General features: G+C 40.8%; 1 protein-coding gene across 6 annotated transcripts in view; it reads left to right on the top strand.

Annotated features, from left to right (window-relative positions):
- Window positions 1-25,479, top strand: part of ATRX (ATRX chromatin remodeler) — a 107,954-nt gene that overhangs the window by 51,294 nt on the left and 31,181 nt on the right. For all 6 annotated transcript variants that reach the window (XM_081178646.1, XM_081178648.1, XM_081178647.1 and 3 more), the window contains 9 exons: window positions 1,267-1,369; window positions 4,806-4,985; window positions 7,872-8,010; window positions 8,223-8,332; window positions 10,417-10,563; window positions 10,774-10,951; window positions 20,783-20,920; window positions 21,965-22,140; window positions 23,915-24,032. In XM_081178646.1, coding sequence (XP_081034772.1) covers window positions 1,267-1,369; window positions 4,806-4,985; window positions 7,872-8,010; window positions 8,223-8,332; window positions 10,417-10,563; window positions 10,774-10,951; window positions 20,783-20,920; window positions 21,965-22,140; window positions 23,915-24,032 — 1,289 coding nt within the window. The remainder of the gene's footprint in view (window positions 1-1,266; window positions 1,370-4,805; window positions 4,986-7,871; window positions 8,011-8,222; window positions 8,333-10,416; window positions 10,564-10,773; window positions 10,952-20,782; window positions 20,921-21,964; window positions 22,141-23,914; window positions 24,033-25,479) is intronic.

Genomic DNA, 25,479 nt, shown 5'->3' on the forward strand with positions numbered 1-25,479 from the left:
TTACTGTCCATATTGCTTATAATGATCCTGCATAATGTTTTTATGTTGCAGATTTTAAAGAGTTTTCAGCAGTTTATCAATTCTAAAAATTTAATATATCTTCAGCTTAAGTTGTAAAACAGACAACCCTTAAATCTCTTCAGACCAATGTTCCTCTACTGCAATACATAATATTAGGTCAACAATTAGTCAACAAGGAGTTCATTAATATGAATACTTTACCACAAGTTTAGCATAGTATGTTCTACCTCTACTGCTGGAGGCAGCATGGATTTGAATACCAAGTGCTGGGTATCACAGGTGCTGGCAATTGCAGGTGAATATAAAGTGCTGGTGTTGCAGTTCTGTAGTGTTTGTGCTTTGCCTGCTGGCTTTCCATTGGAAAGGGGTAAAGGTAAAGGACCCCTGGATGGTTAAGTCCAGTCAAAGGCAACTATGGGGTTACGGCACTCATCTTGCTTTCAGGCCGAGGGAGCTGGTATTTGTCCACAGACATCTTTCCGGGTCATGTGGCCAGCAGGACTAAACCACTTCTGGTGCAGCGGGACACTGATGGAAGCCAGAGCACACAGAAACACTGTTTACCTTCCTGCCACAGTGGTACCTATTTATCTACTTGCACTGCTGTGCTTTTGAACAGCTAGGTTGGCAGGAGCTGGGACAGAGCAACAGGAGCTCCCCCTATTTCGCGAATTCAAACTGCTGATCTTCCGATTGACAAGCTCAAGAGGCTCAGTGGTTTAGACCACAGTGTCACCCACATCCCTGCGGCTTCCCATTGGTACATCTGGTTAGTCACTGTGAGAACAGAGTGCTAAACTAGATGGGGCTTTGACCTGATCCAGCAGGGCTGTTCTTATGTTCTTATACCAAAACAGTTCATTGTGTTATAAACATTATTAAGGGGTCATTAATTTCAAGTTTGTTGCAACTACCAGTTTCTTAATTCCTTAAGCAGGAGTGCATTCCTGGTTATCTGAGTCATTAGTTTTTGAGTAGAGCATAGGAAAAGAGGCCATCATCATAGTGCTTCATTATGAAATGTTGGTGCAGTTGAAACTAGAGGCGTTAATTAGTTAATAACAAGTAGCAGAAACAACCGCTACAGTTTGTGTTCAAATTGATGCATGGTATATTTAATCTTCTGGCAGAGGAAGTGAAAATGACATTTCCACTGTTAAGTTCAGTTTTGGATCTGTTGGTTTAGTAGTAATTGAGCAGAAAATCCATGAACAGAAGATCTGTGAATCCTCTTCAATGTTTCAGATCTGCCAAGAAAGCTGAATTAGAAGAAAATCAGCGAAGTTACAAACAGAAGAAGAAAAGAAGACGCATAAAAGTCCAGGAGGATTCATCCAGTGAGAACAAGGTATTGCACAGAAATAAGTTCTGTGGCCTTGAGCATTTAGAGTGCACATGTCAAATAGCGCCTCTCCCCACAGTAAAAGGCAAACTCCATTTAAACCTGAAGAGAGTTTCTAAAAAAAGTTTAGTATGGCAGAGGGATGGGTCAGCTCTTCAAGGTGAGTGAGGGAGTCAGAACTGTCATTCTGTAGGATGCTGTTAAGTCCTTTGCATGATCCTAAGAATCTCTTTGGATCCTGGCCTCTCTTTATTATTATTGTGAAATAAATTACCATGACTTTATTTATATGCTGCTTTTCCAAACACAAAAATAAAAAAGAGTTGCTCAAAGCAGCTTACACCAAGGAGAACAGCAATACATCACAAAATCTAAAACCTCAGGAACACTTTCATATTAACAGGAAGACTAAAATAACAAAATAATGACAGAAGTAGCAGCATAAAAAAGTAATATTTCTTTGCTGTATATGTAACAACATTGAATTTAACCATGTATTTCCTGGCAGTGGCAAAAATGACTGAGCTTCACCCTCAATGTAGAAACACCATTCCTCACATTCCCCCTACTGTTTCAGCTTCTTACAAGGCTTTCTTATAATTTTGGTGTTTTCCATGGGTGACAGGCCATCACATGGGTGTTGCTTCACCACCTATTATCCAAGGAAATAAATGATTATAGAGTTGAGTTCAAGGCTGCTTCCTGCCCTCATTCAGTCCATTCCCTGCCTTCATCTTGGGGTGGACCCATTGTGAGTTTTTCTAAATTGGGTGAGTGTGTTACTGTTTTTAAGCTTTCCTCCACCACTGTGTCTTAGCTTTTTATTCCCTTGATCATATGTTTTTTTAAAGTTCACCTTTATTCTGTGGTTTTTCTCCCTCCCCCTGGCTGAATTTCTCACTATTTTTTTCTCACTTTGTTTGAAGCAGGCTAGCTGCTAGCTCAAGGCCTCTTTCTGTCAACCATCCCGGTCATGTCTTGGGCTCTTCACCACACTTGGTAAAACCAATGGTCATATCAGCTCTACGCTGCAACTCTCAGCACAAGCTCCTTTACGTTCCTCTATCAGTTTGCCTCTCACTATTGGTAGACCTCCATTCAACATCTCAACAAAGGGGTCCCATTTCGGGATGCCAGATGCTAGTCTCTTAAGGTTGGGGGCGGTGTCCATTGCCAGGGTGAGTTTTTAGAACAACTGCATCTGCTTGCCACACCTCAGAAGCCTCAGCTGCCAAAGTTCAGTGCAAGGTAGCAAGCAGAAGGGGCTCTGGACATCAGTGCCCTGTCTATCTAGCCCCCACCCCCTGATTATTGTTTGCCTTTCCTCCTCTTCCACTTCTGGCCCAGACTCTCAGGTAGCTGTGATTGGAATGGCCTCAGTACTGCTGGTGCTATTTTGACCTGACAGCCTAGCATTTGAGTGGCGCCATCTAAAGCATTCCGGACTGCATAGGTGGTGACTTCTATTTTATCATCCCATTGACCAATAGAAGATACCAGAGCATGTGGTAAACCAGAGCATGAGTGGTGCTGGTTTGAAGGTATAATTCATTTAGTGCCCATCCTTTGTTGAAATTCTTCTTGAAAGATGCCTCCCTGTTCTTGCCTCCTGTAGCACACTGCTTTCTATCTTAGGAGTCTTCACAAAGTGCTGCAAGTGGCTTTCTTTGAGCTTCACACTGTTCCTCTAGGAATTCTTTCCTTTAAGGTGCTCTTCCTCATCACCATCACATCAGCTCTGTGTGTTTCCAACCTGGGACCCCTGTCTACTGACTGGCGCCTCTGTGTCTTCAAAGACTCTGTGGTTCTCTGAACCGATCCAGCCTTCATTTGCAAGGGGAATTACTGCTTTTCATCACAACCCAGGGCAGTTTTTTGCCTTCTTTCTGTTCAAATCTAAGTCATCCTCTTGATCTTTAGAAGGAATGGCACTCCCTCACTGTCCAGTGGACCTTCAGTTGAGGTGTATATTAACTGCATAAAATATTGTCTCCTTTCATCCACAATCCTTGGGCAAGAAGGTCTCTCGAACTGCAATAACTTGTTGGCTGAAAGCCTGTATTTCTTTTGGCTACGAGTCTTCTAATTTACCTGTGCTTTCAAATATCATAGCCCATTCTACTAGATCAGCTTTGGTTGTGGTGGCCTTTGCGACCAATGCCTTGCTTCAGGACATATGCAAGGCCACGGCATGGGTTACTTCAAAATCTTTTGCCCAGCATTACAAAATGGATAAATTTGCATATGCAGATGCTTCTCTTGGGTGGCGAGTTTTTACAACAGGTGCTTCTGCAGATCTAATTCATACATCCGCTGCTGCCCCCCTTTTGGTACATTCCATGTGATGGCTTGCCACCCATAGAAAGTGGACTATTGGTCTCACCTGAATAGTCAATTTCATGGATGTCACACCACCACAACCCCCCACCCCCTTCTATGGGTGGGCTGCAAATCTATGTAGGCTCTTTCCTTTGCCAAGGTCCATTTCTCTTGTCTATTGGTTCAAGTTTGTTTGTGCATGAGTTGACTTCTCTTCTTCCAGTATTCATTTTGTTAATCATCTGCTCTGGCTCTGTGTCATTCTCGTCAGAAAATGGATTGAATGAGGGCAGGAAGCAGCCTTGAACCCTGTTTTCTGCCTTGGACAATAGGTAGTGAGCTACACCCATTCAGGTAAGACAAATGGTTGGATTCAATTAGTAGTATCTAATATAATATGCTTTGATACGACTGCCATATGGTAGTATTTTTTTGGTGGAGCTTCTGAAAGAATTAAATATGCCCCAGGAAGAGTTTATTACTGCAACACGTTGCAATTGCTGTACTCAGAATAAATTGTAGTTTGCCACTGTTGCACGTCTTACCGTATTTTTCGCTCTATAACACGCACCCGACCATAACACGCACGTAGTTTTTAGAGGAGGAAGATCCGTAGGCATGCCACCCGTAGGCATTCCCTCCATAACACGCACAGACATTTCCCCTTACTTTCTAGGAGGAAAAAAGTGAGTGTTATGGTGCAAAAAATACGGTACTTTCGATTCCCTCCTTTTTGTCCTACACTGCATGGCAAGCCACTTTTTAAACAGGAGGACCTTCAAAAACAGTTTGTGTTGCAACTTTGTGGTATGTAGGGTGCTTCTGAAATACACTAAGGGCATCCTTGTTTGGTAAGTGCTCACACGAATAAGTAAATACAATTGTGACAAACTAGCCATTCAGTTTTGAAAACTTCTTTTCTCATGCACTTTATTCAGCTACGGTTGCCGTGTATTGTATACTACTAATACTTGGCACCATTTAAAATAATAGTAAGTAGCTAGATCCATATTAGTGTCTTTATTTACAAGACTATTCATTGTTTCCTTTTTATTACAACACTCATCAACGTGCATGAAAATATGGTAGACTTTCAACCACTATTTTCTTCTGATTTTGACAGAGTAATTCTGATGATGATGATAACGATGATTCAAAATCTCCTGGGAAAGGCAGGAAAAAAATACGGAAGATACTTAAAGATGATAAGCTCAGAAGAGAAACTCAAAATGCTCTGAAAGAAGAGGAAGAGAGAAGACGGCGCATTGCGGAAAGGGAACGTGAGAGGGAGAAGCTAAGAGAAGTAAGTTTGCTAATTATATACAAAGGGCATCAGGGATTAGTCTGTTTGTTGTTAGCTTTGAACACTTTGGTGCTGGGGAATCTTAATAATCCTACCAGGTGCTGGTAGTACCTTGAAAGCACTAAGAGGGAATTATAATAGAAAACTTCAGTGTGCAGTAGCATTTCCTGGGAAATGTAAAATGTTACAAACATTTTAAACGTATTCATTTATTATTATTACTCTTACCAACAATCTACTCTTTCAGACACATGTTTACGATATTTTTATTTACCCAAGCCCATTCTAGTTGATATTTTAAACAATAGGTATACCTCCAGGTAGGGCTAGGAAAACCTGTCTGAAACTCTGAACAGCCAGTGCTAGTTAGTGTTAACTATACTGAACTAGATGGCCCAGCAGCAATTGATCTCAAGTAGCTTCCTGTGTTCCTTTGGAGGACAGTTTTCAGCTGTCCTCCAGACCAGATGAATCCTCCCAAATAGCCTCCTTCCCTGTTTTGCTCATGGATGCCTTCTGTCAATGGGGCAACACAAGCTGGATAGTACCCATGTGTGAAAAGTACAGTAATGTTCAGAAAACACTTGTTGAATGTATTTAACAACTTTAAGAAAAATTACTATTGATTATCCAATCCTTTGTAAAAACATGGAACTGTTAAGGTTGTTGGTGTATCTAACTCAGTGTTTTCTACACTGATTGGTAGCAGCTCATTAAGGTTTCAGACAGAAATCTCACCCAGACCTACGTGGAGTACTGGGGTTGAACACAGCAACATAGACATGCACATCGTGTGTTATTCCACTGAACTATAGCCCTTGCCCTCAACAATGAACCCTTCAAAATTATTGCAGTTCTTTTTAATGAATTTTTGTTGAGGTACATTAGAAATTTTTACACAAAATGTATACATACAAAATCACAAAACTTTGTATGAAGATAACAACTTGTCTGCTGAATGAAATGTAAATAACCATAAAAAGTACTACTGTCGTCATTCTCATTATTAGAGGTAATGTCATGTTGTTTGGGACACTGGTAGCCCAGGGAGACTATGAGCTTTATTGATACAGTGGTGCCTCGCAAGATGAAATTAATCCATTCCGCGAGTCTCTTCGTCTAGCGGTTTTTTCGTCTTGCGAAGCAACCCTATTAGCGGCTTAGCGCTATTAGCGGTTTAGCGGCTATTAAAGGCTTAGCGGCTATTAAAGGCTTAGCGGATTAGCGGCTAAAAGGCGCTTAGCGGCTTAGAAAAAGGGGAAGCGGGAAAAAAATCGGAACACTCGCAAGACGTTTTCGTCTTGCAAAGCAAGCCCATATGGAAAATCGTCTTACGAAGCAGCTCAAAAACGGAAAACCCTTTCGTCTAGCGGGTTTTCCATCTTGCGAGGCATTCGTCTTGCGGGGTACCACTGTATACCTAATGAAGAGAAACCATGTAACATCAAAATTGGCCCATATCACTTAATTTTTATTTATTTCATAAAATTTACACTCTGCTTTATTGTAAAGCACCTTAACGACTTGCCTGTGTTGGGACAAGAGTTCATATTATATTGTTCCCCCTCCCCACCTTTTGGTACCTTTCTTTCTCTGTGGGCATAGAAAGCCCCTTCCAATGACTAGCTAGTTCCAGCTGGGCAGCAGCCGGTAACATCGCTAGTAATTCTCTATATTGAACTCCATTATTATTACCACTTCCAATCGAGAAGAGTGCTAAGACTGGATGTAAATTGGTTGATAATTTTGTCTAGTCCAAAATGCCTTCCAAAGTTTTGGGGCAGTCTCGCAATGTGGAACTTTTGAGGTTCGTTATCTCACAGAGACTAATAACTAGGCAACAGGTAACGAAGCAAAGAAGGATTTGTTCTTGTGCAAGAATTGTGTCACATTCACTTCAGGGTGAATACAAGAGACCCCAATTACAGGTTACTCACATACCCACAGTTCCTGTGTCACCCATTTGCAAGCGTCCCCACCCTAATTTGTCCCACCTTAATGCAGTGGTTATAAGCCACCTTTACTATATATTTTGAGGGGACTTTCTACTACACCTCTCTGACCCCTCTAAGCCTTCCCTGTCTTCCTTTGTTTTTCTAACTTGCAGTTAGCATAATCTACTTTTGTGCTGATACTTGTTTCTCAAGCTTTAAATCTATGTAAAGCCAAGCACAGCCACAAGCATCTGCTAGCAACCTCATAGCAACCTCTGCTTCAGAGTATCTGAAGGAGTGTGTATACACAGGAAAGCTCATACCTAGAAAGCTTATACTTAGTTGGTCTTTAAGGTGCTACTGGAATTGTTTTTTAATGATTCTTTTAAAGACTGTCTTTAAAAAACAAAAATACTAGATTCTCTTAAGAGAGTTCTTTTTGGATTATCTTTTAATAATTGTTCTTTATCTTTCATCTTGTTATTTATTACGTCTCCTAGCTTGTGATTAAGAGAATCTCCTGTTGTTGCATGGAACAAATTATTCAAAGATCCAACTGTTTCAGGTTAGAAGCAAGCATTACTGCATTCCCCAGAAACAGGATATAGATTTAACCCAGGGCACTTTCATTTCTAGCTTAACTATTATTTATGCTTTAGCTCATTTCTTTTGACCAGAGTGCCTCCATTTCCCAACACTGTCCCCACACACATATGAAGCACCAATTTGCAGTTTTCCAATGAAGTCCATGACTATGATGCAAGCCTCATTTGTTGACTTGGCATGGAATGCTCCCTGTCAAATACAGAGTAATTGTTTCATATCTTAGGATAAATCCATTTTCTTGCAACTGAAAAAGTAAGGCTTCACAATATTTATTCTGGTGTTAGCTCTGAGTAGTTTTGTTGTTTCTGTAACAGCTTGAATTAATTGCACACAAAAATCTTTCCAGGTGATAGAACTAGAAGATACACCAATGAAATGTCCAATTACAACTAAGCTGGTTTTAGATGAAGATGAAGAAACCAAAGAACCTATAGTACAAGTTCATCGTGACATAGTTACAAAGCTGAAGCCACATCAAGTTGATGGTAAGAAACTTTGGCAGGAGTTTTGCCCCCAAAACTCTGGATTTCCATGAGTTTACCTTTTTAACTGGTAGGGTTAGAGAGATGTTGCCGTGTTCTGTGACTGCCATTATAAGCCAAACAAGAAATAGTGCTTGTTTATTGCTGATTTTTTAAAAAAATAAGTAGTAGTATTTAAAATTTCTATAAGGATCTTTTGAAAATATTACTTCTAGGTGTACAGTTTATGTGGGATTGCTGTTGTGAATCTGTGAAAAAAACAAGGAAATCTGCAGGCTCTGGATGCATTCTTGCCCACTGTATGGGTCTGGGAAAGACCTTGCAGGTATGTTTCAAGGACTTGTTGGCAGGGATAGAACTTGCTCATTCTAGCTTTGGTTAAAGCTGCAGCATCATGTAAATGTAAAAGCCTTCTCCCGACTATTTGTGTGTGTATTCCCATTGCCTTTTTTAGCCTTATTGTTATAGTTTCCATCTTAAGGCAATAATACAATATCCAGTTTATTTGTAGTCGTTGTAGGGAGAATAGCTTGGTGCAGGGAGGAGAGATTTTATTACATCTTGATACCACTCTTCCTCCAAGGGGCTCAAACACTTTCCCAGAAGGGTGGGTATCCAATTTTATCCTCTGAACAATTGTGTGTGGTAGGTAAGACTGAGAAGACAGCTTGTCCCCAAATCATCCAGTGAGCTTGATAGTTGATCTGGGAATTTGAACTTTAGCTTCCCCTGTGCTGATCCAACATTTTGTTTATACTACAGTCACATATTGCATCTGTGTTGCAGTTCATTCCATAGCTGTCAACTTTTCCCTTTTCTTGCGAGGAATCCTATTCGGAATAAGGGAACTTCCCCTTAAAAAAAGGGAAACGTTGGCAGCTGTGGTTCATTCCCTCTTCAGTATGGGAATGTATACATACCATGACTTTAAACACACACACACACACACACACACACACACACACACACACAGTTTGAAATTAGCTAGGTTCATTTTGCACCTGACTATTGACCACTTGTGATCAAGTGACGATGCCTGGGCACCGTGATGGCACCTGATATCTCCACCATCAGGAGGTGCATGCCTTGGGATTATTGCATCTTGACTGTTTGCACACACTAATACCACATCCTGTAGAATTCTATATTTTATCTGCACAATCAGAATGAATTTCAAGAACCAGAACACTTTTTCTGTGCAGCCTGAGCAGGGGCAGTCATCATTAAGAAAAGAGGTAGGAATAGGCCAACATATAAGTGGACTGTCCCTGGATCAAGCGACTTTTCTTTAAGTTTTCAAAGTTCTTAACCTAGCTCAAGGTGGTCATCTGAACTAGCCAGATGTTTAACTGAGAATCAATCACAGTCAGTCCATCATTTGAAAAGTAAGACCTTATAGCTGTCTTACCCAAAAATGGCAATTAAACATTCCATTTTGGGACTGTAACCTTAATTTGGCACCTAGCTCATATATCTGAGTTTCTAACACTGTGCGTGCATGCACACATGATGTCACTTCTTTCAAAAAAGAACAGTGGCAGAAGCATAGTGTAGCTGTGTTGATTACTGGAAGAATGTTCCTTTGTTGTAGTGTTACAGTCATTGAATACCTAGCCCCTAAAACAATAATAAAAAACTAAAAAAGAAAATTGAGAAATAGCTCACAAAATATCATGGGCATGCACATGCCCATCACAGCTTATAGCATGAGCGATGGTTGGCTCCCTGTGATGCTTGTGAAATTTTGTTCCTTAAAGTCTCAAAGCAGTAGATGTGCTATCTTAGGGAAATACTGCATTTTTTCAGGTATAACAATGCATTCTGTACTGGGAAAATGCTGTAACCTTGCAGGGGAGAAAACATAATAGGAAAATATCAGGACTGCACCTAATAAATGAGTAAAAGGCTATACATGTGTTGTTCTACAGTCAGAAGTTTGGAAGGCTGCGTGTTTGAGGGGGTATCTTTTGCCTCTCTGGGTAGCATTTCCCCCCCAACCTGAATACAAACAAAGTATACCTTTAAGTGCCAGAGTTTCCTTGGGTTTTCCTACACTAAAGTTGTACATCTTGAAATGGATTAACATGCTACACACAAGCCCCTTTTCACACACAAACATCTGGCAGTTAATTTAACTACCTAGAGAGAGATGATCCACTAAACAGCTATATTGGAAGAAATCAAAATTAGTTGGTTGCATAGCAAATACATGCAGGAAGCTTAATACAAGGAGAAAGGCTTTGATTCACACACAAACCCCTAATAAATAATTCATTATGAAAATCAACTAGTTTTGCCCCATGTTAGTCGCCACATTTTTTAAAAAGCATATTTGTAGCTGCTTTTTTCTTTATAAAAATGTGAAGACATATATTAAAGGTGATTTGTTTGACTTTCTCTCTCTTGAAGGTAGTTAGTTTTCTTCATACTATTCTGTTGTGCGACAAGATGGATTTCAGGACAGCTCTTGTTGTTTGTCCGCTGAACACAGCCCTGAATTGGTTGAATGAATTTGAGAAATGGCAAGAAGGCTTAGAAGACGATGAGAAACTTGAGGTATGTATGTATGTATGGACTTCAGGGTACATTCAATTTCAATCATGAAAAATTACATAATTAAGAAATGCAAACAATAACATTTGTGTTGAATGTGTGAGAAGTTTATCCATTGAGTATGAGCATTTTCAGTATTTAACATTCTGCAAGTACATTAATGGCATGTTTGGTTGGGGGTGGAAATTCAGGTTTTTTGTCTGTTTTCACAAGGTCTGTGAACTAGCAACAGTGAAACGCCCTCAAGAGAGAAGCTATCTGCTCCAAAGATGGCAGGATGAAGGGGGTGTAATGATCATAGGCTATGAGATGTACCGTAACCTTGCACAAGGGAGAAATGTGAAGAGCAGGAAACTCAAGGAAATATTTAACAAAGCACTGGTTGATCCAGGTAAGCCAGAATATTATGCAAATCGTTTTATGTGAACTGGTCAAAGTGATCAGATCGCTTTGATGCTTCCTCTGTTGCAGGGGACATTGATGGATAGGTAGTTTCGTCCATTACATATTTGGAAGCAGGTATGTGTAAAGTGGGTCCCTCTAGCAGCTGGAGTTCCACACACAAACACAACTCTGCAGTGTTCTCCAGCTTCCCCAGAGGAATTTCAACCATGCCAGAACAGAAGCATTGAAACCTGCTTCAGACTACACATGAAATGAAATCTCAGAAAAGAGGAGAGGAGGTGGTCTCCCTTCTCCTCTTTTCTACACTCCCACCCCTTCTGCAATAAAATGCTGGTATTTGGGGGTTCTGGAGAGTGGGGAAAGGTTTTTTTCTTTCTGTCCTCTTAAAACATTCCTGTATAATTCAGGAAGGGAAGTTTTTTGTACCTCATGGCATGCAACTCCCCAACTCTAGCCTCATCATCCAGGATCATTTACTTTAAGTTGATAGGAGTTGGAAGAGGCCACATATTCCCAGCTTCCTCCCATTCTCCTCCCCTCTTTCTTCTCAATGGATACCTCAATATGTCATATGTCTTGGAAGCACACAATCTTATTATCAGACTGTTTTGGGGTTTCATATTAATTCCTGGAGCAATGGTGATGTGTGAAATGCTGCAGCAATACATTTGGGGTTTCCTATTTTGTCAATCGTTTATATATGATTCGTTGTTTATTTCTGTATTATGATGATGTTTCTGCATAGTATCTTAGATTGAGGATTGAAATCTTTCTCTGTAGTCTGTTGTATTCAATCCTTACTTTTTCTGTGACTACAGTATTTTTTGCTCTATAAGACTCACTTTTTCCCTCCTAAAAAGTAAGGGGAAATGTGTGTGCGTCTTATGGAGCGAATGCACGCTGCGCAGCTATCCCAGAAGCCAGAACAGCAAGAGGGATTGCTGCTTTCGCAGCGCAGCGATCCCTCTTGCTGTTCTGGCTTCTGAGATTCAGAATATTTTTTTTCTTGTGTTCCTCCTCCAAAAACTAGGTGCATCTTGTGGTCTGGTGCATCTTATAGAGCGAAAAATATGGTATATTGTTGTTTTTAAACTTTTTTATTCAAAATTAGAACAAAACATATTATCCAGAAACATATCATCCTTATTTCCCCCCCCCCATTTTTCCACCATCCCACACAAAACCCACCCACCCCCACCCCCCGGCTTCCCTCAGTTCCAGTCTTTGGTTTCTCTAAGAATGCTTTTTTCTGCATGTTACACAGTTGTATAGATCCTCAAACTATTTAGCTGATTATCCTCAATAGAAAGGTTTGTGAATGTTTATTCAAAGCCAGCCAAGGAGTCCAGTTCGCTTTGTTGTGTCTTCAAATACTTTGTAAAGGGTTCCCATTCATCTTTAAAGTCACAGTTATCCTTGTCCCGTAGCTTATATGTCAATTTTGCCAGTTCTGCATAGTCCATCAATTTTTCTTGCCATGATTCTTTAGTTGGGGTTTCTTCAGTCTTCCATCCTTGTGCTATTAGAACTTTTGCTGCCGTAGTCATATACAGTGGTGCCTCGCAAGACGAAAAGAATCCGTTCTGTGATTCTCTTCGTCTAGTGGTTTTTTCGTCTTGCGAAGCAAGCCCATTGAAGGATTAGCAGATTAGCGCTATTAGCGGCTTTTAGCGGCTTATCGGATCAGTTGATAAGCGGCTTAGTGGCTTAGAAAAAAGGGGAGGGGGAAGGGAAAAAAACCAGCAGGAACTCGCAGGACATTGTCGTCTTGCGAAGCAAGCCCATAGGAAATTCGTTTTGCGAAGCACCTCCAAAACGGAAAACTCTTTCGTCTAGCGAGTTTTCCGTCTTGCAAGGCATTCGTCTTGCGGAGCACCACTGTACATGAAGATGTTTTCCAGCTTTTTTGGCAGATCTTTCTCTACAGTCCCTAGCAAAAATGCTTCAGGTTTTTTTAACAAATGTTAAATGGAATATTTTCTTCAATTCGTTGTATATCATTTCCCAAATTTTTAAAATACATTCGAATCCCACCACATATGATAAAATGTCCCTTCCTTTTCCTTACACTTCCAACATATATTTGAACTAGTTTTGTACATTTTCTCTAACTTCACTGGTGTCGTGTACCATCTGTACATCATCTTCATGTAATTCCCCTTCAGTAGGGAAAAATCTATAAATTTTAAATCAGTTTTCCATAATTTTCTGCAATCTTCCATCATAATGTTGTGACCTACATCTTGTGCCCATTTAATCATAACTGATTTTACCTCTTCATCTTTCGTCTCCCATTCTAATAATATGCTGTATGCGGCCTTCAGTAATTTCACTTTCCCTTCGGTCACTTCCGTTTGAAACCAAGATCTTGTGTAACTGAATCCTTTCTTGCTGTCTTTTTTATGTGTTTCATATAGTTGTCATTAATGTGACCAACTCTGAAAGTGGTCTTTGATCTCATCATAATCTCTTAATTTGCATTTTCCATCATGGTATGTGAGTAGTCATTGTATCTATATGCATTCCTGTGTACCAAGGGAGTCCCCTGAGTATGTAGGAATTGTTGCCTTGTTTTCATTTTTGCTTCAGTTTCCCCCGTATATTTGTCTACCCTCCCTCCGGGGGGAGGAAAAGATGGCCGCCGAACTAGCTGCAGAGTTCTGGAGGTTATCTGAGGCAAGTTCTAAATCTGCTTTTTAAACAGGCTCGACATTGAGCCAACCTTTGAAACTCCCTTTATAATATATTTTAACTCCTCCAGAGTTTTTAAGTAGGTTAATAGTCTTTTTAGCCTGTTGCTTTTAAAAAAAAGAGCTCCTTTGCTATTTGTTACCTTGTTATCTTGATGTACGGAGGGTTTTGCTCCCCGCGATGCCGCGCCCCTCAAGTCTGACCGACAATAAGGAAAACGGAAAACGGGTGACAGCTGATTTATTGCCAACTCCGTGCTACCTCTGAACTATAAGCTATCAAATTACAAATCATAAACAGCTATCCCAAATCTTGCCTCATTTTGGACTTTAGCCCATAGCTGGGTGGACAAAGATTTACAAATGGTACTTACTAGAAAGAAACGTAGGGACCTGGGGATAGTGACAAGTCCATTGTTCCAGGAGTGCTATGAGAAACAGAGTAAAATCACGCAATACTTCTTACACACAAGGGACAACGAGAATGGAAATGGAAATGGAAATGAGCAAAAGATGGCTGAGATGGCTGAGTTGAAGCAGGATGAGGCTCTTCTTTTTCCCTCTGCTGCTCAAGATCACTCAACCTTCTCTAGAGGAATACAGGACACAGAGAATAACAACCAAAATAGAAATACGATGAGCCTGGCCCATGAAATAGTCTTGGCTGAGATATTATCTACAGAGTTACAGGAAGAAACCCGAAACTCCCAGAAACCCCAGACTTCATCTATGGGCTCCCAGACGGAAAATAATGACTGCTATCCTCAAGACTGGCTGCTCTCTATAAATCTGGATCTGGCAGCTATGAAAAAATACTTAACAATAACAAATGGGCTGCTCCTGACATTAGTGGAAAATTATCCCCTCCAAACTAAAGGCTCAGAACCTCATGGTGTTGATCTACAAACCACTCCTCGAGAGTCAGAATATACAAAGCAACCAGAAACCAGCAAGTGCACACAAGGATCAGCAGCGGAAAATCATTTACACCAAGGAAAGGACATAGGGCTGTATGTATCTGTCCCTAAAACTGAATTTCCTATCGAAGTAAATCAAAAGAAGCGAGGCATTAGTAAGAGATCCCATAAGAAGAAAGCTGAAACTAAAAAGAAAAGTAAGAACATAAAAACTGCAAGGAAATCTGTTACAAACCGACGTGCATGCAAAGTATGCTGGAAAAGACTATATAAGCTGATTCCAACAAAATCAAAAACAAACTCTAATAAACCTGCTACACATGGCAGCAGAGAGAACAACAGTGTGGATCCAGGAAAAAAGATCCAGCTGAAGTCTTTGAAAGAAACATCATTGCTGCCTAATAAAACAAGTGAGGAAACGGAATCACTACCCGGGTGCCCTATGCTGAAACCCCAAGGATCCATAAATATTAAAGAAGACTCACCCCATACTATTGATTATGGCAGATTTCAAGATGAGCCAGTAGCAGGGCAAGACTTGCCCCAGGATAAAGGATGGAAACTGATGTTGCCAGATAGGAAGTTAGCTTTTCTTAACTACCCGAAGCCAAAGGGCTTCCTTACACAGGAAGAACGCTCGGTGCATTTTGTGAATATTTTAGATGATATGCTACCAGGGAAGATAAAATTAAATGACATTACCTCAGTAGATTTCATATTCTACAATGGATATTCTCTGCGAGTGATTGCCTCCTTCAAAGATCAAAACTTGGCTAAACATATATATAGATCAAGACATCTGCTGTCAAAGAAAAGGATAACGGTAACAAGATTCTTCGAAAACAGCACATGTTTGAAATTGTTCCCTGATGAGTTTACGACAGCTGAGATAAGATTTACTTGTAAACCAAAGGAGAAGAGAGGACACTCAAAAGACAAACTGGAACATACTGAGCAAGGGCCTTTGAAACCAAGACAGGAGATGAGATTGCCTAATGAGGGGATGGATAACTTCTACCCAGAAGAAAAGGCATTAATAAACCAGTTTGGATTGTTGCCTTTCTTTGCCCAATCTGAGATCTTGAGAAGATTGGAGACCCTTAGAAATAAGTTAGCAGAGATGAATGCTCAGGAAAAAGTAAGAGAGAAAGAACCGGCAACGGACCAATTGAAGAAAGAGAACCTCTCTGTAAAAGCCAAGACAGACCTCATGAAAGATTACTTTTATAATACCTCTACAATTGCGGAGATAAACCTGTTAACAACAGATCTAACACAGTGCGTAAGGGACAGCAACAATCTACCATCTAAGAAGGAAACCATCCCTATGGCAACCACGAAAGACTACCCTTATATTACCTCTGCAGCTGCAGAGATAAACCTGAAAACAACAGATCTAACACAGTGCGTAAGGGACAGCAACAATCTACCATCTAAGAAGGAAACCATCCCTATGACAACCACAACGCGCTCTTGGACCAGCATGAGATACCTGGATGAGGATGAACTTGGTATCAGTCAAATAGAACACCTCAAGGTAGATTCGCCAAAAAAAGGAGTACTGATCACTAACGTTAGCACGCTGCACCCTTCAACTGATTCCATTGAGTACCTGGGCGATAATACATCTATGGACATTGCCAAAATGAATGAAATCCAACCAACAGATAAAAAGATAGGCCCAAAAAATCTTTCAAAGGCAAATTGACTAAGATCAATTTTTGGCAAGACAACGTGCAACCTTGCCTTGCTAACTTGGAATATTGCAGGTTGGCAAAAGAGGGTCTCTGACCAATCCTTTGCTAAATATATCCAGAGACATGACATTGTGTTTCTTCAGGAGACCTGGAGCACAAGTGAAGTGGAGTTAAATGGTTTTTCTGCGTTCTCCCTCCCAGGTCTTTTAAGTACTAGAGGGGGGCGAGTTAAAGGTGGGTTAGTTACTTTAATCTCAACAAGGCTAAGGGCCACATTTAAAAAACTAGACCCACTAGACCATCTGGCCACAGCTGTGCAAGTACAGTGGAGAACCCACAGCTGGCTGCTGATTAATGTATACCTACCCCCACAAAGAGAGAAAAGATTGATAAGAAATACTTGGGTTCAGTTAGAACAGTATCTTGACAAACTACTAAATCAATTTCCTGATGCCTCTGTAGTGGTGGCAGGCGATCTAAATGCCAGAACTGGACAATCTGATGAGGCTTTGTGTGCCCATTTCCACGAAACAGTCCCCATTATAGAGGAAACCCACCCAATACCAGCTAGAATCTCAAAGGATAAAGGCTGCAATTATGCCGGCTTATGCCTACTACACTTGGTCAATAAGTTGGACCTGGTTATATTAAATGGCCGTACAGAGGGGGAGAAGGTCGGAGAATTCACATTTATATCTAACAATGGCGCCTCCACAATTGATTATATAATCGTGTCGTATGATCTTCAAAACAAAGTTCTGGAATGTAAAGTGGAGGAGCGCTTAGACAGTGATCATCTGCCATTAAGTGCACTCGTAGTTGCGGGAAAGGATTTATCCTGCGCTGAAAAAATCGAGCATTCGAGCTCTACAGCTTTGGAGCTCAGATATTCGCGCATTAGATGGACAGATGAACTGCATAAGGAAATTTCAAGTAGGCTATGCTCAAAGGAATTCCTCATTAAGAGAGAAAACCTTATAACTTCCTCAAGCCATGAATTAAAGATAAATTTATTTCAGGAGTTAATTTTACTCCTTCAAGATCCCCTGAAGGAAAAAAGGAACAGGCCAAGTAGGCAATCCTCAGTATATAAAAACTCCAAACCCTGGTTTGATCAAGAATGTCAGGATATGAAGCTAAATTTACTAAAAAAATACAAGAATTATAGATCTGCCAATTTACCCCAACTCCCCACGGGCTGGTTTGAAGATAAACGGAATTATAAAATTTTGATCAAAAACAAAAAACTCCTGGCACAGAAAAGAGAATGGAAATGCCTAATAGATGCATCCAGAGAGAGAGATTCGGCCACCTTCTGGAGACTGGTAGCAAATGGAGTGCGACCTACTTCCTCAGAAGTGGAGTACACTATACCTGCAGGGACTTGGGAGGCATTTTTCCAATCTTCATATTCAGCTCTGCCTTCGACTCAGCCACTAATACAGTGTGCGGCAGGTGATGAGTGGCCTCCGGTGTCGGTCGCGGAGATTAGGAGGCTTATTCAGGCACTCAAACACAGAAAAGCCCCGGGAGCAGATAACATCTCTCCTGAACTTCTCAAAGCCAATATTGACTGGTGGGCCCCAGTCCTTGCCACCCTTTTCACCAGCATAGATCAAACAGCAATAATACCAGAGGACTGGGGATTGGCAATCATCGTTCCCATATTCAAGAAAGGCTGCAAACTTGATCCAGCCAATTACAGACCAATCAGTCTCTTAAGCATCATCAGCAAACTTTATGCAACTCACTTACGTGAAAAGCTTGCGGACTGGCTGGAACAGGAGCACATCCTAAAGGAAGCCCAGGCTGGTTTCAGGGCACATAGATCAACTCTAGACCAAGGATTGGTATTGCAACATCTAGTGGAGAAATACACCTCAAAGAAAGGAGGCTCTCTCTATGTAGCCTTTATAGATTTTAAATCAGCCTTCGACTCGATACCCCGGCACAGACTTTGGGAAAAACTAAATGTCACAAACATCGATAGACGTCTTTTGCTTCTTATCCGTAGACTACATGAAAACACTCGGATCCGTGTTAGATGCGACCGTTATGGGAACCTATCAAAGGAAATCCAAAGCTCCCATGGTGTCAAGCAAGGCTGTGTTCTTGCTCCTATTCTTTTTAACTTCTATATAAACTCCTTAGTCGGAAAGATGGAGGAAGCAAGCACTCATTCCCCAAATCTCAATAATACACCAATCCCGGTCCTTTTGTACGCGGATGATGCGGCACTTATTTCCTTCTCTTGTGTGGGTCTAAGAAAACTTCTACGAGCTCTTACAGAGTATTGCGAAGCTGAACACCTAATAGTAAATTACACTAAATCAAAAATTATGGTGTTCTCCAAGAGAAAACTCCGACATAAATGGAAAATTAATAACCAACCTATTGAGCAAGTAACATCTTTTAGATATCTTGGAATAATTTTTGATGAGAAGGGATCCTGGTGCCATCAGATCAAGAATTCCATTGTAAATGCGCAAAGATCTTCCAGAGCTATTATAAGATTCTTTTACAGAAAAGGAGGTCAATATGTCCCTGCTGCCTCCCAGGTCTTTGTTGCAAAAATACTTCCACAATTGACGTATGGCACCCAGATATTTAATTGTCAAAAACTCAAGTCCCTGGAATCTGTACAAACTAAATTTTATCGTTCCCTACTAGGGTTACCTACCTGTGTCTCTAACACTGCCATTAGGCTGGAGGTTGGCCAACTCCCTATTAATGCCAGGATATGGATCTTGAAGATTCACTTCTGGCTAAAACTCATATTTTTCCCAGTGGGAGTGGCTCCATTGACTCTACTAGACCCGTTCCAGTCTAAATGGAGATTGTCGCTTTATGAAAAATTGAGGGGCCTGGGGCTTTCCTCACAAGAACTCATAGCCTCAGGCTTTGAAAAGGCTAAAATGATGGTGAGCCAGCGAATAGGAGATGTAGAGCTTCAGGACCATATGAGCAAGATAGATAAATATCCAGCTATCCAAGATTATGGAAAAGGGTTTAATCTAACCCCATATTTGCTGGACCTACAAATCGCAAAATATAGGCGGGCGTTTACCCTTACCAGATTTGATGTATTGCCATCTGCCTTACTAAAGGGCAGATACGAGGGCACACCCTATGCTGAACGAGTTTGCCCATGTGGTCTGAAGGAGGTGGAAACGGCTTCACATGTGCTGTTACACTGCGACCTTTATGGGGACATCAGGTTACTGTTTATCTCCCCTATCGTTCAGAAATTTCCAGGTCGATCTGAATCTCAGCGGCTGAAAATCCTACTAGGAGATAAAAACCCAGAAGTAACACTGAAAGTGGCCAAGTTTTCTGCGGCCGCGATCAAGCGGAGGGCATTAGCTGTAAAAAAGTAAAAGATCTGACCCCTGGATAAGCCCCCCCTTTTTTAAGCCCATACATATACTGTAGTGCATATATGAGTATGTATATGTGTGTGTGTGTATATGTGTATTGTTTTTATGTATAATTTTACAACTTTTAATTGACACCATCATTCCCTTGTAAACTATTGCTGCCTTTTATGTTTTTTTCTTTTCTTCTGGTCTATGACCGTAATAAACTATTCATTCATTCATACCCTCCCTCCAATACTTGAAAGGCTGCCTTGTCACCTAATGATGTACCTAACATGTACCTGTAGGGTAAGGGTAATGTACTGAATAGATCTGCCAGGTGGCATTTTCTTTCAGCTTGGAGAAATGGTTAACTGCAAGACATAGTTTTGTAGAAGGTGTTGCCTATCTTGCTAACTTGACTCTGATATTGCTGAAAATTAATTATGGAGAACGATCATTTTTACAGGATTATATTCAAGATTGACTTTATTTCTAGGTTCCAGTAGATGGTGGCATAGCCTGGAATTATAAATGCATATTGAGAAATACTGCTAGAGAGAATCTGCATGGTTAATTTCTTGGGACATTTTTCAAGGGAATTGCTACAGAATGCTGTGTTTTGTAATCCGTGGACCAACACATAATGTTCAATAAGCTGTTGGATCAAGTGATGTTGTTTCTTGCATATATCTATTAAATTTGTGATTATCATGTTTATCTTGCCTTTCTGGCCTATAGGCATTAAAAACTACCAAAGGTAATTCTCTAGTTTTCTATTTGAGAAAATGCCAAGGAAAATCATAGCTAGTATGAAATACCCAGTAATCTTCTACCACGTTCAGGAGGGTCACATTATGCACATTGAAAAGCTGTTGCACATGAGCAATTCCTTGCAAGATCTTACTTTGAGCACAGAGGTGCCATGGCAGTACAGGGCAGATAGAGAACTTCCCTCTTCCATCTGGACTCTCATGAGTGAATGTTTTGCCACATCAAAAGACTGCACATATGCTTCCCTTTTGTAGGTGTAGTTACCTCTGGTTCAGAGTAGAAGTGGCACTTAAGCTGTATGTTTGTAAGAAGCCTGTCAAGTATTTCTTCTTGGTATCAGCAAGATTCAAAGTAGGCTCTCCCCCCGCCCTTTTTTAAACCAGGCCCTGACTTTGTCATATGTGATGAAGGACACATACTGAAAAATGAAGCTTCTGCTGTTTCTAAAGCTATGAATTCTATAAGATCCAGGAGGAGGATCATTCTTACAGGAACTCCATTGCAAAACAACCTCATAGAATGTAAGTACAATTTGAGTTGGTTGCTGATGACATGAATGGGTTGGGTATCATCCCTCAACACATGATGGAGGCAGGGGAGCAAAGAACTCTGGGAGCCAGGTGCAGTCCCCTCAGTTTTTTCTTTCCTGCCTGAACATCTATTTTATATATGTGATTTCAGTAAACATCTATTTTATATATGTGATTTCAGTAAAATAAAATTTAAAAGCCTTGTTAATATGAGGAAATGAGTATTCCTGAAGCCTTGATTTTCTTCTTCACTTGTAATCCTCAGGTGTATTCAGTTATTTCCTTTGTCAGTCACACTCAGAGTAGATCCATTGAAATTATTAAACTTTACTAATTTAGGTCCAGTAAACTTACTGGGTCTACTTTCGGCAAAACTTGGTTGGATACAGTGCATGGTGTTTTTTAAAAACATGTGCCTGTGCTTCAGCTGTTATTACCTGGACAGTGTTACCACATTTATCAAATTATCAAATATGCCTGAGAGAACTTTTCTTACGTTTATTCCCTGTCTTTGTTTAGCAATTGACTTCATGTTATTTAATAAGTGTATGCAAGCATTGTATACTTACCAGGGTTGAAGTAGTCTGCAAAGCAGGCAAGGGTACAATCCTGTGCCATGGAAGGGCAGGATTCAAATGATCTTCTGTTGGGTCCCAGTATGCATGCTCACGCACATTTACTCTATTTGTCCCACAAAGTGTGCTCTCCCTTGTATACACAACTCCTGCTTCTGCAATATGTAGACTAGAGGTCTTGAAAGGAAGGGACTGGAGTGTGTCACCTCATAAATGGTGTGACTGAACTGGATGCCTGGAAGAGCTTTGCAGTAGGCAGAGAGTAGAGTCCTAGCTGGACCCTCCAGAGCTTCCAGAAGTATTAATGTATGCAGAGTACAAGATTGTAGTGCCCCTTTAAACAGTTTTCTTTTGAACTTGCTTGCCAAATAGGAAATGACATAGTGCATTTAAAAAATATTTCATGGGAGCTATTTTGGCATAGAAACCTATATCTAAAGTTTAATTTGTGGTTCCTTAGATCACTGCATGGTTAACTTTATCAAGGAGAATTTGCTTGGGTCAATTAAGGAGTTCCGAAATCGATTTATAAATCCCATCCAGAATGGTCAGTGTGCGGACTCTACCCTGGCTGATGTCAGGGTGATGAAAAAACGTGCCCACATCTTGTATGAAATGTTAAATGGATGCGTTCAGGTATGTGAATCTTTGTTTTTTATTGCCTTGCAATCTGAGAGTTAAAGATTACTTAACTTTTAACAGCTTTTGAATTCTGTTTATTTGTATTGACCAAAGATACACTTCTTTCAGTTCTTTAATGACAATAGGAATTTGCAGAAAAAAGAGGAAAAATCACTATAAGTTGATACAGTTGCTTATAAAGGAGTATAGGATACAGCTTTATGATTTACAGAATCAATAGTAAAACATTCTGAGAGGAAAGGGATGTGTTACAATCTGCGAGGAAATTGATGTAATTACAATGTGTTTCATTGCCTAAAACAAAATAATTACAATTTTTTACTATTTCATAAAATTTATACACTGATTGATTGTAGAAGACCTCAAAGAGTTTACAAAAAGAAAAAAGAAAATTGAGTAAAAATAACAATATTTTAAATACTGTACATACAAAAGTTAAAATACCAAAACAGATTAAAATTACCTCAATGCAACTGTGTAGGCTTGTCTAAACAAGAAAGCTTTTAGCAGGCACCGAAAAGGGTTCAATGGGCAGGGAGTTCCAAAGTGCAGGTGTTGCTACACTATATGATTGGTGAGTTCTTAAAATTGTGGAACAGGTATTATGTGGCAGCTGTAGTAGTGCCAGTTCTGCCAATCAAAGTGGGCACATGTGAAGTGGGATAATTTAATACTTAAACTGCCCCCAGTTATTAGGGGGTTTTATATCCTAATAATAGCACCTTGAACTTGCTCTGGTAGCAAAGCTACATTCAGTGCTGATCTCTGAGCACAGATGTTCTATCCTGACAAGGCCTCACTCCTGTCATCAGTCATGCTGCAGCATTCTGCACTAACTGCAGTTTCCAGATCAAGTGCAAGAGAAGTCCAACGTAGAGCACTTCAGTTATCTAGTCTTGGAAGTAACCAATGCCTTAACTACTGTAGCCAGGTCCGGGAATGACTGTAGCTGTTGAACCAACTGCAGTTGGTAAAAGGAACTTATAGCCACTGAGGTTATCTGAACCTCCAGAGTCAGAAGAACTTCAAAACTGAACTTCAGGGAAAGTGTAACTTCATCCAGGGTAGGCAACTGATCAATTTCTCAGAGGAGCTGCTTGCCCATAGTTCCTCCATATTGCCAGGATTCAAGCTCAGCTTGTTTTCCCTCATCCATTTCACTACTGTGTCCAGGTAATTGCCAAGGGAATGCACTGGCTTTCCTGATCCAGATGTTATGGAGCAGACATCATTCATCAGGGCAAACAAGGGTGACACAGTCTCGTGGCCAGGCCTGAACCCAGATTGGAATGGAGCTAAATAATCTGTGTTCTCCAAGAATGCCTCCAGCTGCCCCACCACAGCGCTATCCACCACGTTCTCTAAAATGGGGGTGGGGGTATTGGAAACTGGCCAATAGCTGTTCCAATCCAAACGGTCCAGGGCTGATATGTTTAGGAGCAGTTGCACCACTGCCTCTTTCAGTGCAGCAGGGACCACCCCTTCACTAGCAAAGTGTTCACCACACTCTGCACCGAACAAGTCTGCTGGATTTAGTAAGCCAGGAGGGACAGGGGTCACAGGGTCCGCAAGGTCGGACACATGGCTGCCAGCAAAAAAAAATATGTGATAAACATTTGAATTCTGGATTGTGGATTCCTACATTATAAATGTCTTTCACCAAGTTTTGTTTTCTGTAGTTTAGATTCTGGAGCTGTCCAATGTTTAGTTGGTTTGTTAATTGTACTAATATTCTATGGCACATTAAGAAAATTCTTCCAATTTACAGAGGAAAGATTATACAGCATTAACAAAGTTCCTGCCACCAAAATATGAATATGTTCTGGCTGTTAGAATGACTCCTCTTCAGTGTAAACTGTATCAGTTCTACTTGGATAATCTAACAGGTAAGTGATGATCCATTATCACTTTGGGCTTTATTTTATTTGATTCCATTGCATCCTTGAGCTCTATGTGTGGATGCAGGTCTAACTGTCCAGAGACTTTTTGCTGCGACAGTTTTGTTAAATTTCTATACTAGCCTCAAAGATTAGACCCTGCATGTGAAATGCTGCAGTTTGTGTGTTCAGCCGGCATTCAGGGGAAAGGCTGCTTTGAAAGTTTAAGTCAGTTATTGTCATCAGATTTTAATGCCAACAAGGAGCTGACCCATGGGATCTTGTTGACGGTATGTGGTGTGGAAGTGGATTTGCACTTACTTGCTGGACCCATAGGTAGCCCACATGGGCAGCGCATTTTGATAATGCCTATTAGCAAAAAATTGAATGTGTGTAATCCAGGATTGCACAATCAAATCCCACAAGGCAGTGAAAGGTGGTCAAGGTATGAAAAACAACTGGGTATGTTTAGCCTGGAGAAGAGAAGACTGAGGGCTCTCGCACAGCAGAACCTTGATCTTCTGCCCCAGAGGACAGGACTAGGTCTAATTGGCTTAGGTTATAGGAGAATAGATTTTAGTTGAATGTGAGAATATATGTCTTGTCAGTAAAAGTAGCTTGGCAATGGAACCAATGAGCTAGAGAAATTGTGGGATTTTCCTGGCTAGAGGTCTTCAAGCAGAGGCTGGACAGTCATCTGTTAGGAATACTCTAGGTCAGGATTAACTATATTGGGAAGAGCATTGAACTAGATTGTCTCCAAGGTCCTTTTCAGTTTATTGGGCTTGGAGAATTCTCTGCTTAAGGGCTGCCTTAGATCATACTGAACTTTCATTCATATGGAAAGTAGAGTATATTTCTATATTATATTTGGACTCCTTTATTGTTGTGCTGGTGATTGAGTATGAATGTATCCAAGACTGGTAGTCTTTCTGCACTGTTTCTGCCACTGATGGGAGAGTGCAGAATGAAGAAGAGGAAATCTTTCTCCATTCCCCCTCTCCCTCTGCCAGCAAGGTTGCAGAGGCGGGGGGGGGGGGCAGGAATGGGACAAGCTCTAAAGTGATTCAGGGTTGGGGTTGAGTGAACTTTTAAGGGCATGAGAGGAGGGGGATTGGAAAAGCTATGGGGGAAGGTGGGCTGAGCAAAGTGTGAGCAAAGTGGGACATGCTGTGAGGGAATGGGAGGGAAGGATATTGTGGGAATGAGCTGTGAAAGGGAGCTTGACTTTTTGGACAAGCTGTGAAGGGAATGTTTTTGTAGGGCAAGGTGTAAAGGGAGGAGATGTTAAGTGAGGGAGGATTGGATGAAGTGTAGTGGGAGCAGGGTTGGCCAGCAGTGTTAGAAACTGCGATAGAAAAGCTAGGAACCAAATGGCTTCTGGGACCTGGGTTGTGGGTGCCAAAACAGAATGTCTAGTTGCCACTGGGGGGACAGCAACACTTTGTATTTATTA

Source organism: Podarcis bocagei (assembly GCF_964188305.1).
Source record: "Podarcis bocagei genome assembly, chromosome: Z".
NCBI classification, from domain to species: domain Eukaryota; kingdom Metazoa; phylum Chordata; class Lepidosauria; order Squamata; family Lacertidae; genus Podarcis; species Podarcis bocagei.